Source organism: Osmerus eperlanus, chromosome 24, assembly GCF_963692335.1.
Source record: "Osmerus eperlanus chromosome 24, fOsmEpe2.1, whole genome shotgun sequence".
In the NCBI taxonomy this organism is placed as follows: Eukaryota; Metazoa; Chordata; class Actinopteri; order Osmeriformes; family Osmeridae; genus Osmerus; species Osmerus eperlanus.
This window is the reverse complement of record NC_085041.1, coordinates 8287071-8299070: the sequence shown is the minus strand read 5'-3', so window position 1 is coordinate 8299070 and position 12000 is coordinate 8287071. Positions and strand designations below refer to the sequence as shown.

Below are 12000 nucleotides of genomic sequence, written 5' to 3'. Positions count from 1 at the left end.
CCTCAGTGTTTTTTGCTTGTATTTTTCACCTACTGTATGTTTTGGCTAATTCTTTTGGGTCCTTGCATTTGTGTTATTGTGCTACTGTATATTTCCAACCTTGAATTAAAAGGCTTTATGGATTATTTTTCTCAAATGAGAGAGTATGGACTTTATGCTTCACATTTTCTACATGTCTATTGATATTGTATTGAATTATTATTTGGTTTTTATTATTTAGTGATTTACTCATCAGCTGTCTATCTGTTTCAACTGAAAACAATGTACACTTTTTGAAACGGGATCTTATTGATGCTATAGTTGCTCGCTATACCCACCCAGGTAATGCTCATATGTGTCTTCTGGAGTCCATTATGTAATATGTGTGTATGTGCCTAGCGCCTTTGTGTATGTGTTTTTTTTTTGTGTCAAATTTGCTACCGTTTTCTTGCTGTTGTATACCACCCCCTCTCCCACCCCCCATTTGCACCAGTGGTAGCGAGCAACATCTGTTTCAGGCTTGTTGTTCCTCTTGGCTGCTTTTCAATTGGATTTCCTCAAGCAGGTCCAAAAGCTGTCACCTCTACCAGGCTCTGCTAGCTATCAGCGCTGGCCCCTATATTAAGTAGGTGTTTCAGGGCTAAGCTAATAACTCTCCCTCCTCTCCTGAGTGATCACAGGCAGCACTGGTCCTCTCTATGCTCTCGGCTTACCCCTCCACCCCCCCACCCCTCGCTCCGGAGGGCTTGCTGGCCTGGGGGTCCTCTCCTCACTGTGTGACAGTCAGTGAGTGTGTGTGTGGGTAATGGGGGTGGATGGGGGGGGAGTGGGTAGCGGTGTGTGCGTGTGTCCAGGGAGGGACAGTTTTATCGCCTGCGTGAGTATGTGAATCTCGTTCGGCCCGCGACTGAGCCCTTTCGTTCTTTCATCACACTGTAACCTTTCTGCCATCATTATAATGCATACTCTAATTAGTTCTTTAGGGCTTTTGTAGTTGCTGAAAGACTTAATTTGACACAGTTTTATGCTAAAATAACGACACCATTACTACTAACACATTTTATTTTATACTTTGAAAGATCTATATATTTTGGGGGGGCATTTTCGGCTTTATTTTTGATAGTGCCAGTTGGAAAGAGACAGGAAAGACAGAGGGGATGACCTGCAGAAAATGGCCCGGGTTGGAATTGAACCTGGGCCGCTGCTGCCTTAGCTTATGGGGTTCGTGTTCTACCCGGCGAGCCACTGGGGCGCCCCAATTTAAACTACGTTTGATGGCTTGTTGAGGTCTCCACCTGGTGCTGCTTTTATGGATGTAAATGGAACTGATTGGTATGAGAAAGAAAGTGTTTCTACCATGACTATAACAGTAACTGTTACATATTTGCAGTGCATATTTAAGATGGCGTTTAGCCCAGAAAGAAATCAAATCAACTCAAACTCTAGTTTAAATCCAAGTGGGGTAATGTGGAAATACCTCATCTAAAGAATAAGTGATTTGTTTTGCAATATGAACGTTTATGGAAACTGTATCTGGACACTGAGCCCACCCCGGACAATGACAATTCCCTGAAAAATGAACGCTTAATTTCAAACTCAAACCTTTTTTGTTGTTGTTAAGATCCTGACCCCAGTGCCTTTGTTGTGATCTGCGTTTGTTTAACTTGAAAGAGCTAATTGAAAGAATTATATATATTTTTTTTTTTTACAAAGTTTGTATAAAGTCTGTATAGAGTTTTACAAAATTGTATAAAGTCCATGTAATTACGTACAAAACTCTTTCCAACCGGGGTTCTCTAGTTTAAAGGCAGCTAGTTTCAAGCCTTGTTAGTGAGGTTAGCTGACCCTTTTTGACATCGTGTCTGTCTGCATTCCAGCTGGATGGGTTGCAGAGTCGCTCTAAATTGAGGTCCTGCGGAGCCTCAATCCCAGAGCCAAGGGCTCTGATGGACAGATTGATTTGACAGGCTGTGAGCGGTTAAAGTGAAAGTTATGTATACAAGCTAATTAAACTGTTTTTGTGTAAAGGGGTCAGAGACATTAACAGGTCCCTCAGCAAAAAGTGTGAACTTTTTTTTCCCTTCCACAGTTTTAACCTCTTCTGTCTTTCATTTCCCTAATGATTGCCAGGTGTATGGGTAGAGTTCTGAGTTTCCAAAAGCTGCAGATTCTCTATTTAAGAAAAAAATGATGTGTATGTATGGGGGGAATGAAGGAAATGAAGGGAAAAGCCAACATCTTTAAATGTACAAAGTAACATCAGTGTATGTGGTTTTTGGACTGATACCTGAAAAAATCACTTTGTTGTCTGGTACAGGTAAAGGTTCTTAGAATGAGCTGAAACTCAGAACTTGAAATGCTGGCTTTTGTTAAGTTTCCAAGAGTTTGCACTAGGACGTTTGCCCTGCTTTTAGTCAAATCTAGCTCACCCTCTATGATAGAAATAGCTCTAAAATTATAACGAAGATAGCTTTTTTCAAATCAAGGGGAAACTTAAAGTTGACCTTCTTATTTCAATATTTTGTGCACGGTTTACACGACAGCTTCCCCAATTGTTATCAGACTTGAGTGCCCCCAAACATTTAGGTCGAAGTAATGCCACGCAGCTGTAACCGAATCACAGCCTTAAGACAACGTTTGTAAATGTTGAGGGAGTCTACTGAGAGTGTGCTGCCCAGCTGAAGGTGACAGGAGTCTGTCACGACTCCACACCTTCCTGACTTCTGTCCATCAGCTGGACTGGCAAGGCTCGTTTGCTACAGAAGTGGTGTCAGGAGACGTTATGTATTTCTGGGGAAAAATAGAAAGCCCCCATGCCCTGTGCTCTCCTTGCCGAGACACTCTCCCTTAATCATAGTTTTCATTTCGGTACATTGAAATTTCGGTAACCAAGGACAATGTCATAAATAAGGTGGTTGTCATGCTTTTTTTTTTACCTGCTGCTACTTAAGTTTGCACATTTGTGGGGGGGGGGGTGTTTGTGTGTGGAGGGCGGTCAAAATGTTGTTACACTGTTGTGGTGGTGGGAGGTTGGGGGTGTGAGCGGGGCATGGGCTGGAGGTTTAGGGAGAGACTTTAAGGAACATTTTAATAAAGTCTGGGCATGTGGTGTCCTAAATGAAAAGGTGGATGTCCGTGTCTTGTCACCGAGTAATGAGAAGATAGGAGTTCTGCTTCACAGTGGTGCACAAGGCTTTCACTCTTCATTGATGGAGGCTTGATGATGCATGGGCTCAGCTGTAAGAGGTTTCTATCAGTGTTTACTGCACACTGCAGAATGAGGGAACACACCGGTCGTGTGTTTGAAAAGGGTTTTGTTGAATGGTTGCGTGTTCTTTTCAAACTGTGAATGCAATAAGCAACAAATAAAGTATTTTGACGATGAGTTCTCAACCATGTGCGGTGTAAACGGTATAGTTTGCAAAGTTTATCTAAGGTATGCCTTTTGTTTTAATAACTACTCTGGTTTTGACCCCTCTGCTTTGAAAGTGCACTGATTTATGCTACCTGCTTCCTCTGCTAACGCATACGGCATGTCCCCCTGTTTCTTCAAATACAATAAATGTTATTTTTTTCATCTTCCGTTTGCACTACATTACATTTCTCAAAGGAGATATGTTTTTTTCCCAACATATTGTTTGTTGGCTTTAACTTTTTAACATACAATCGTTGCCTAATTAGTTGGCCTATAATTAATTTATGCTCTTTGTTTGATGTATAGTAATACTTTGAGAGCAACTGTGCCAATACTTTGCATACATTTTAACCATTTTACTGCAGAGTTCAAAAGAAACAGGACTGTGTTTAGAAAAACACACTGTGCATTTAAATAATGCAATCTAGTTTTTTTGTGTGCAATGTTTGTTTTGAACTGAAATATTAATGAATTAACATTTTAAACAATCCATCATCATTGTTTTGATGCCGCTTATTTTTAACACAATTATATTCTAATTGATCATTTTTCATAATGTGTGTGAGATGTTTTCCCACTTTGTTCGCCTCACAACAAAAGATTAATTACAAATAAGAGAAATGATCAAAAACACGATCATTAATTTGCTACAATAAGTTGGAAATTGCTGTTCTAATGCAATACAATGGGGTATGTGTTGCAAATTACCTCCTACACTCTGGGTATTGTTGTGTTTCTTCCCATGTGGTACAGTTGTTGCGCCATGAGATACAGCCTAAACTTTTGGCAAAAAGAAAGGATTTGAAAGGAAAATACGTATATCTATTGTGATTTTAAGTACGTTTTGCTTTTACTTTATTTAACAGAGATCTCTTGCTGCACCCGTTTAGAGTGTCTGTGTCCAGCCAAGCTGATGTCTAAAGAGGATGGATATCCTAACATGGCACCAGACACAGGGCAGTCTAAGGGGATAGTCAAAGGACCTAAGGAGTTGGGCAGCAGGAGAGCTGGAGGTGCCATCGCTAGCAGCATGGCTGTCAGTTTGAATGGGCCTCCAAATCATGTTGTCAATGGTGATGCATCGAGATCTTGCTCTGGCAAATTGGATGTTCCAAACTTGCACTTGATTGATGCCCGAGGCAGGTCGCCCCTCTTTGGAGGTGTCACCCTTTCTCTAAGAGATCCACTGCAGGGGAGAGCAAAGGAAGAGAACAATATGTTCCAGTATTTTTCACAGAGTTGCGCTGATTCAAATAAAGTTACTCCTTTCCCCTAAACTAACATTTTAGCACAGATCGATTGGCCTTGAGATTCATAGGAATTTCCTCTTTTCATTTTTCCCGGTACATCTGCAAGGCAGAAGTGCCATCCCTCAATCCACCTTGGTGAATGTCGCCCGTACCTATGCTTATTAAGGCTCAGAGGATTGCATTATGGCCCGAAGGTGAATGCACAGCTTGTACATTCAACAAAGACAACAATGAGCATAATGAAAAATTGCTACTTTTCTGCGACTGAAAATGTGTCCTTTCTGCTCCCAAGGGCACTCCATTCTTGTGTTCTTAGTACTAGTCATGGAGTTTTGTGAACCTGAAATATCTTCTTTTATGTGCCATTTTCTTTCATTATTTTCTCTGCCCTCTTCCAATGATTTTTCTCTTGACAAATTCACGAGGGAGGAGTTGTGTTTCTTCGTCTGTGTGTGTTTTTCTGTGTTTTCCCTGTGTGAGTTCCATTGTGTGTGGCTCTCTCTGTACATATTGAGTATTAACTGTCTTCCATAGAGTACAAACTGAACATGGACACTTGAGATAGAAAGCTGGGGGAAACCTTGAGTTTGATGCTCTGATCGGGCTGAAGATGAACACAATGTCTGGGGGATGCGCCTCACAGAAGTGCCCCAGTTTTGTTGATGTTCCTATTTCTTCAGTCCTCCAAACTCTGTATAGACAGACTCGAACAAGCAGCTTTTGGCTCTTGAGCTCCTGAAAAACATAGCTTTGAATAATAAACAAAAATGAAACAAACATGCGTGGGAATATTTTGTCATGTGTTTTGTTCATGTAGTTTCTTCACATAAGTTGATAAAATAGAGAAAATGTTTACTTTATTGTATTCTTTTGTCTGTGTGTGTCTACAGGGGCTTTTCATCTTCCTGATATATGGGGTCTACAACACAGAGGTAAGTCTGCATTGTGTCTCAAGGCTGTCGGAGTGAATGAGAGAAATGACAAGTTCCTGACGGGGCTACGTGCTTAAAGGAGCGGGTGGAGGGATGAAGGGAGGGATGGTGGAAAATGAAGGAAGAGGCGCCTGTCTTTCCACATGAGCGTCCCACTGCCCTTCATGCTTGGGCTAACTTATATGCATCCGGGCTGGCCATTAAACACTGACACGGCCCTTCTTCCAACCACTCATTCCTCACCCACATTGGCTAATATTTCACTGCCTCTTTAAGTTTTTAAACTCACGCTGCTCCATTTAGCATTCTGACAATACGCTTCTGGCCAGTTGCGGAGTGTCTCCCAGCTCCTCTCTTTGTCTATGAGCAAAATAGTCTCTGACGGAGGAGGGAGTGGTGAAATATTGTATTGAAATGGTTTGTTATTACCATTTAGATGTGCTCACTTTTAAAAAAAGTACGGCGTAGAGATTTGAAATATAAATAAATTTCGACTTAATGGATGGGCTTCATTTAGCAGTATCACTCTTGGTCAAATGCTTGTGTTCTTTTGGCCCTGTACTGTATGTAAATAGCAATAACTATAAATGTGCATAATCAGATACATCTTAGAGCCTTTTTGAGAGCCGGGTGATTTAAGAACTTTTCTCATTTCTCATTTTAAAATGCCACCCAATGCCGTGTCACCTTTTTATTCACAGGCTGTCTTAACCCTCCTATATCCAAACAGTGTTTACACCTTTGGTGTTCACGGGTCAAATTTGACCCATGTTTGAATACATTGACAAGCACTGAATTAAAGCAAAAAATATCATCCAATGAAATGTTTTATCTGCCAAGTAACATATTAGCCATCCATATCCATAGTTAAATATATATTGCTTTGAATTTTTTAAGTACCTTGCACTATATTGGACTTACCATGTGCACGTTTTATGTACAAAAAAGGCACCATTTATCTGTTTTATTTGGTTATGATGTACAGAACAGGGAAACAATTTATAAGACCATGAGAAGAGGGTAATGATAATGTCATTCCAAAAACAGTGGCCTCATTGTTTGATTTTTATACCCCAGGAAGGTACACCAGGTAAGCATTGAAATGGCATGTAGCAATGTATCAATGGCAATGTGGCAATCTCCCTCCGACTATTCACAAACCCTAGTCTTCCCTCCATGTTGGTCATGTCAATAAGGATCTTTCTATAGGCTGTGAGATATCCTTTGCTCATGTTGACAACTGCAGTTCAGTCAAGATTTCAGCATTAATTAATAACCATAGACATGAAAATAGGTTTGACTTTGGCAGAGTGGATGTATCTAGGGGAAGCACAACATACATAGACTATGAGGCAGGGAGCAAATTGAGAAATAATCCCACCTGATGGATAGTAACATACAGACAACATGGGGAGATGGGGATGTTGGAGGGCAGCAGCAGCACAATAATACAACAACCGGGAGTGAGTGTAGGAGTATCCGTGCGCCCTTATAATCGGACGTGGGCCAATGGGTGAGGTGTAGAGTGCCATGCCTGAACTAGGCTTCACTCATATGCTGCTTCAGAATGGGATGTGGGTAAGACCTCAAAGAAGGTTTTATCAAAATTATGTTACCACTCCCCAATTGAAAAAACCTTTGTCACATCTATGACAATGAATGGGTTCCCAAAATAATTAAAGCCAAAAAGTATTCAATATGAGAGATGAAATTGAATTTTCATGTTTGTGTATGTGTGTGCACATGCTGCGGTGATATGTTGGTAATGAACTGTGAGAAAGTCCAAGCCTATATACTGCTATACAGCTGGGGGGACAGAGAGATGTGGGTGGGGGTGGGGGTTGGGTGGCGGGGATGGAGGGAGGGTGGGTGGATGTGGGATCATAGTATTTGCTGCATGCTACAATTGAATTCAAGTCAATGCAAAACATGATTTGAATTATTTTACACAATATTAATACACTATTATTGTAGGTTTTATTCATAGTATTTATGTGTTGCTGACCTTTTAGTTATTGATGATGATTTGGCAACATTTACTTTTTATTTCCCTGCTTAAAACACTCAGAATTACTACTGGGTCAAATTTGACCCACAACACCACAGATGTAACTTTTTTTTATAGGTATTTAAAAAAAAGAAAACTGATCAAATTGTGCTTGATTGTATTCAGTAAACCAGCGTGGATGCATTAATGAAGCCTTGTTTTGACCAGAAAAAAATTTAAGGTGTTTTTTCATGCATCTAAACTTCAAAAAGGGTCAAATTTGACCCAAACACAATAGGAGGGCTGTATTTGTTCTCAAGGACAATAGGGTTAGAATGGTTTGGTAAATCAAAACCACCAATATGATTTAATTATTTTAATTGGTTGTAAACCTTTAAATTGGTAGATGCTCAACCTCTACGTTAGCCCTGTTGATTGGACTGAACCCACCAAGGTCATTGTCAATGGGGCACTGTACAATTCCCCCTTCCCCACCCCCCACTGTCCATCTGTTCTCTGCTTCCCTTCTCTACATCCCTCTCTCCATCCCTTCTCTCCTCTCTCCACCCCTCCTCTCCATCCCTTCTCTCTATCCCTCCTCGTCATCCCTTCTCTCCATTCTTTCCCTCCATCTCTCCTCTTCATCCCTCCTCTCATCCCCCCTCTTTGTCTCTCCTCTCCGTACCGCTCTCCCTTCCTGCTCCGCATCCTCCCTTCCATCCCTCCTCTTCCGTCATGAGTGTTACTGACCAAGGAAGTCAAACCCATGTCGTTCCCATCCCCTCCCTGTCCTATCCACTCTTCCTCTTTTCGCCCTTTTTTCTTCTTTCTCTCTCTTTCTCTATCATTCTCCACGACAGAGCAGAGGGTGAAGAGGTGTCCCTGAGTCATGAGACACTGTACTGACATGGCGGAGGCTTGGGGTCTGACCCCGTGCATTGTAAAATAAATCATTGGCGCATTCTTGCTTAAGTGGCTTTTTTAGTGCCCGGGAATCCATTTTCTTACTCCAAGTTCTCCTTGACCCTGGGGTCTTTACAATTTGTGAGCAACCCATGTACGCGTCCTGCTTTTCCAAAGGGTGGCTTTTGGGAAATGTTATAATCTTCGCTTCTCCACCCCCTTTCTCCACTGTCTTTTCTCCACCCCACCTCTTGTTCCTTTTGTTTCCCCTTTTTTTTCCTAACCTCTCTTTTGCATTTTTTTTTTCTTAAATCCATCTTTCTCTCTCAATTTCCTCATGCATTGTGGAAGGTGTGACAAAGAACACAGGCAGATTCCAGTTTCACCCCTCTGGCATCGAAAGGAAATTCTTGTTTAATTGAAAAATTGCAGAAAGCTGAATGGGAATGATCAACGTTTTTTTCTTTTTCTTCTTGTTTTTGTGTGTGTGTTTAGTAAATCAGATAATCAAAGAGGGGAAAACGAGAGGCCAGAATGAGAGGGCTCTGTTCTGCCTGTATTCATTTAAACAAACTAGACCCAGATCACCAGGGACAGTGTAACCTCTGATTTGATTACACAATCTCAGACGAGCTGCTAAGAACGTGCGGGTGATAGCCTCCCTCGTGTGCCGATACTTGTATCTGGCAGTGAGACACATGCTAAGTTCAAGTAAACTGATTCAACATTGAGATTTAAGTCTACAAGGCCACACTATAAATAAAGTTTCTATTAGTGGTGAGGGTTGAACTTGAAAGTTGTTGTAGCTTTGAAATTGGTATTATTAATACTACAATTTATTAGGACTGTGTAACCAAGGTGCCAGGGCACTGTCAAAGATTATTCAATTTTTATAACCAATATTCCAAAAAACCTTTTGAATGTACATGAAAAAATAAATACATACAAAATCAAAAAGGTTTTTTTTTTATTATACTGTAAATAATAAAAGATTATACTGTAAATATACTGTACATTTCAGACCGGATTGTGGGTCTTTTGTTCAAAGACAGAGCATTATTCTCTCATATGCCACTCCTGATATCAGGGATATAATGAGGATATTCCTCAGGCATCATTAGAAAACTTACACATACATCATCCACAGATAATACCCATTTAATGCAACATTAATTACCAAACAAAACATTTCCATTATTCATCTCATTTAGTTTTTCCTTGGTGGTCACCTTGTAATCCTTTCCTTTGACCACCTTTTCATTTGACTAAATTCCAAGGATGTTGGCAGGTGTTAGCATTCCTCCGCTCTTTCATATGGTAATCGTTTATTGCCCATTTACATGGGGAGACGCAGTTGCATCATCTCAAAACCTTGAGAGCAAACAAAAATGCCTTAACCACATAATGATCGTCTAAAACAATGCCCTTCCCCTCATTGTCAAATGATTAATTAAGTCGTGTCATGTAATTGCCTCAGCTCGCTTTGATATGAAGCGAAGAAGCGAAATACTCAGGATTTCCCCCTTGAACGTTTGCGCAACGTTTCTGTACGTCGAGCCTTGCCATGTGCCAAGATTAATAGTGGGCTTTTATAAATATGACACTGCCACTGTTGATTCTGCCCTGTCAAATGCCGTCTGGTCTCTTCATTATATGGCTGTTCAACAATGGTGTGTATGCAAAACATCCCCCCCACACCTCCCACACCCCATATATATACACACACACTCTCTCTTTCTCTGTCGCGCGCGGTCTCTCTCTCTCTTATGTGTGTGAGCGTATTTCAGTGTGGCGTCATAATTTATGACACGCCAAGGCCTAATGAAGCCGTAAGCCATAATGCATATTCACTAACGTGATGGGTTGGGCCGGGACAGGTCTGGGTGATGAGCGTTGAGCCGCTACAAATTTACAGTAAGCGGTGACAGTAGACAGACCTTATTGGATCTAAAACATTACAGAGAGAGGCTGGCTAATGGGTCCATGATTCTTGTAGTTTTCTTTTTCATGCCGATAGTTTATGAAGTCTTTATGAAGACAGTATGTCTTTATGCAGTATATCTTTCAAGGTCAATTTGGTATGGAAATAGAATGGAGGAAGACTGCACACATTTTAAAGATAATTGTCTGTGAGGGAAGGTTGTGGGTTCTCTAAATGCCTGTGAATGGGATTCTTTGTTAAAGAGTGTAATCATTTTCCACGTACACATCATTTCCACCGACATATTCATGAAGTATGTTTCAAATACATCTAAAAATAAACAAAAAGTAGCTGAGTGAATAATAATAATCAGAATATTCTTGTAAACAGAGTTTAAACAGGCTGTAGGGATTGTACATGTGTACTGCTCACAACAGTATGTCAGATATCTTTCCTCTTTGAGCACAATAAATGCAATCTGTTCTGCTAGGGCAGTCGCTATTCCTCCAATAACTCAATTTGTTGGTGGCCTGCTCTGTGTGACAGATGATAGCTTAAAGTAGTCTCCTTAGTTTGCGGGCTCTATGTGTCACTTTCAAATTCCATTACATATGACAAACTGCAATATTTAAGTTTTGCCCCATCTCTCAGTGGCCTGAAAGCCCAAAGCTTCTTTCTCTTTTATCGATCTACTTTCCTGTTGTTTTTATTTGATTTTGAATGGCATGTGTTGGTTGTTTTCAGATGGTGCAGACTCATATTGGAAAATTTGCTGTTTAGAACTTTAATCAGAAACACTTATTTTTCTCTTTTTTTTGTTTAGGTTCGGAGCACTGTAAACAGGATCAAGGAGAGAAGAAAAGCTCTTAATCTTTCAGTATGTCATGTACCACTTTTCTCTTTCTGGGGTTCTGTATGTGTGTTTGTGCGGTAACATCTGCCTGTTTTTCTGTGTGTATTTGTGTGTGACTGTGTTATGTTTCTCGGTGTGACCGTGCATGCAGTGCCACAGTGGATGTTGTGTACACCTATATGTATAAAAAAAAACTCCTTTTCACAGTAGCGATGTCAATGACATGCAATGCTTCTGCAGCAGTAGTCCCAACAGTGGACACTCCATGTTAGATGCCCTTATACATCAAACGTGCCCCCTCTGTAATAGCCCCCTTCTCCCCATTGCACCCCCCCCCCCCCCACACACACAACCCCTCCCCCTCCCCCCCATACAGCACCTTTATCCTCGCAATGTCAACCTCACCACCGGGTTACAAGTTTCTAATCCTGGACGAGCTGTCCCCTGACATTAAAGTGTCAGGCCAATATTTATACCTGGCCGGCCGCTGCTGCTCTGAGATCACTTAGCCCCAGCAAAGCGCTTTAAAAGTAGTTAATAGCCCAGCAACCCCCCCACTTCCCACCCCCTCCTCCAGTGTCCCCAATCACACGCACACACACCTGAAACACACAAACATGCACGTGCACACACCGAACCAAACACATATTCTCCTTCCAGGTTTTACAAACGCACACACACACACACACACAGTCTACTACACCCTACTGCAACATGGCCCTTATGAGTGATCCCTCCTGGGTTGTCAGGCTTTATGGGT

The 12000-nt window shown here is 41.2% G+C and overlaps 1 protein-coding gene across 3 annotated transcripts in view; it reads left to right on the top strand.

The window, feature by feature from the left end:
• Positions 1–12000, top strand: part of LOC134010795 (adhesion G-protein coupled receptor D2) — a 57761-nt gene that overhangs the window by 20144 nt on the left and 25617 nt on the right. For all 3 annotated transcript variants that reach the window (XM_062450076.1, XM_062450075.1, XM_062450077.1), the window contains exons 18-19: positions 5535–5576; positions 11211–11264. In XM_062450076.1, coding sequence (XP_062306060.1) covers positions 5535–5576; positions 11211–11264 — 96 coding nt within the window. The remainder of the gene's footprint in view (positions 1–5534; positions 5577–11210; positions 11265–12000) is intronic.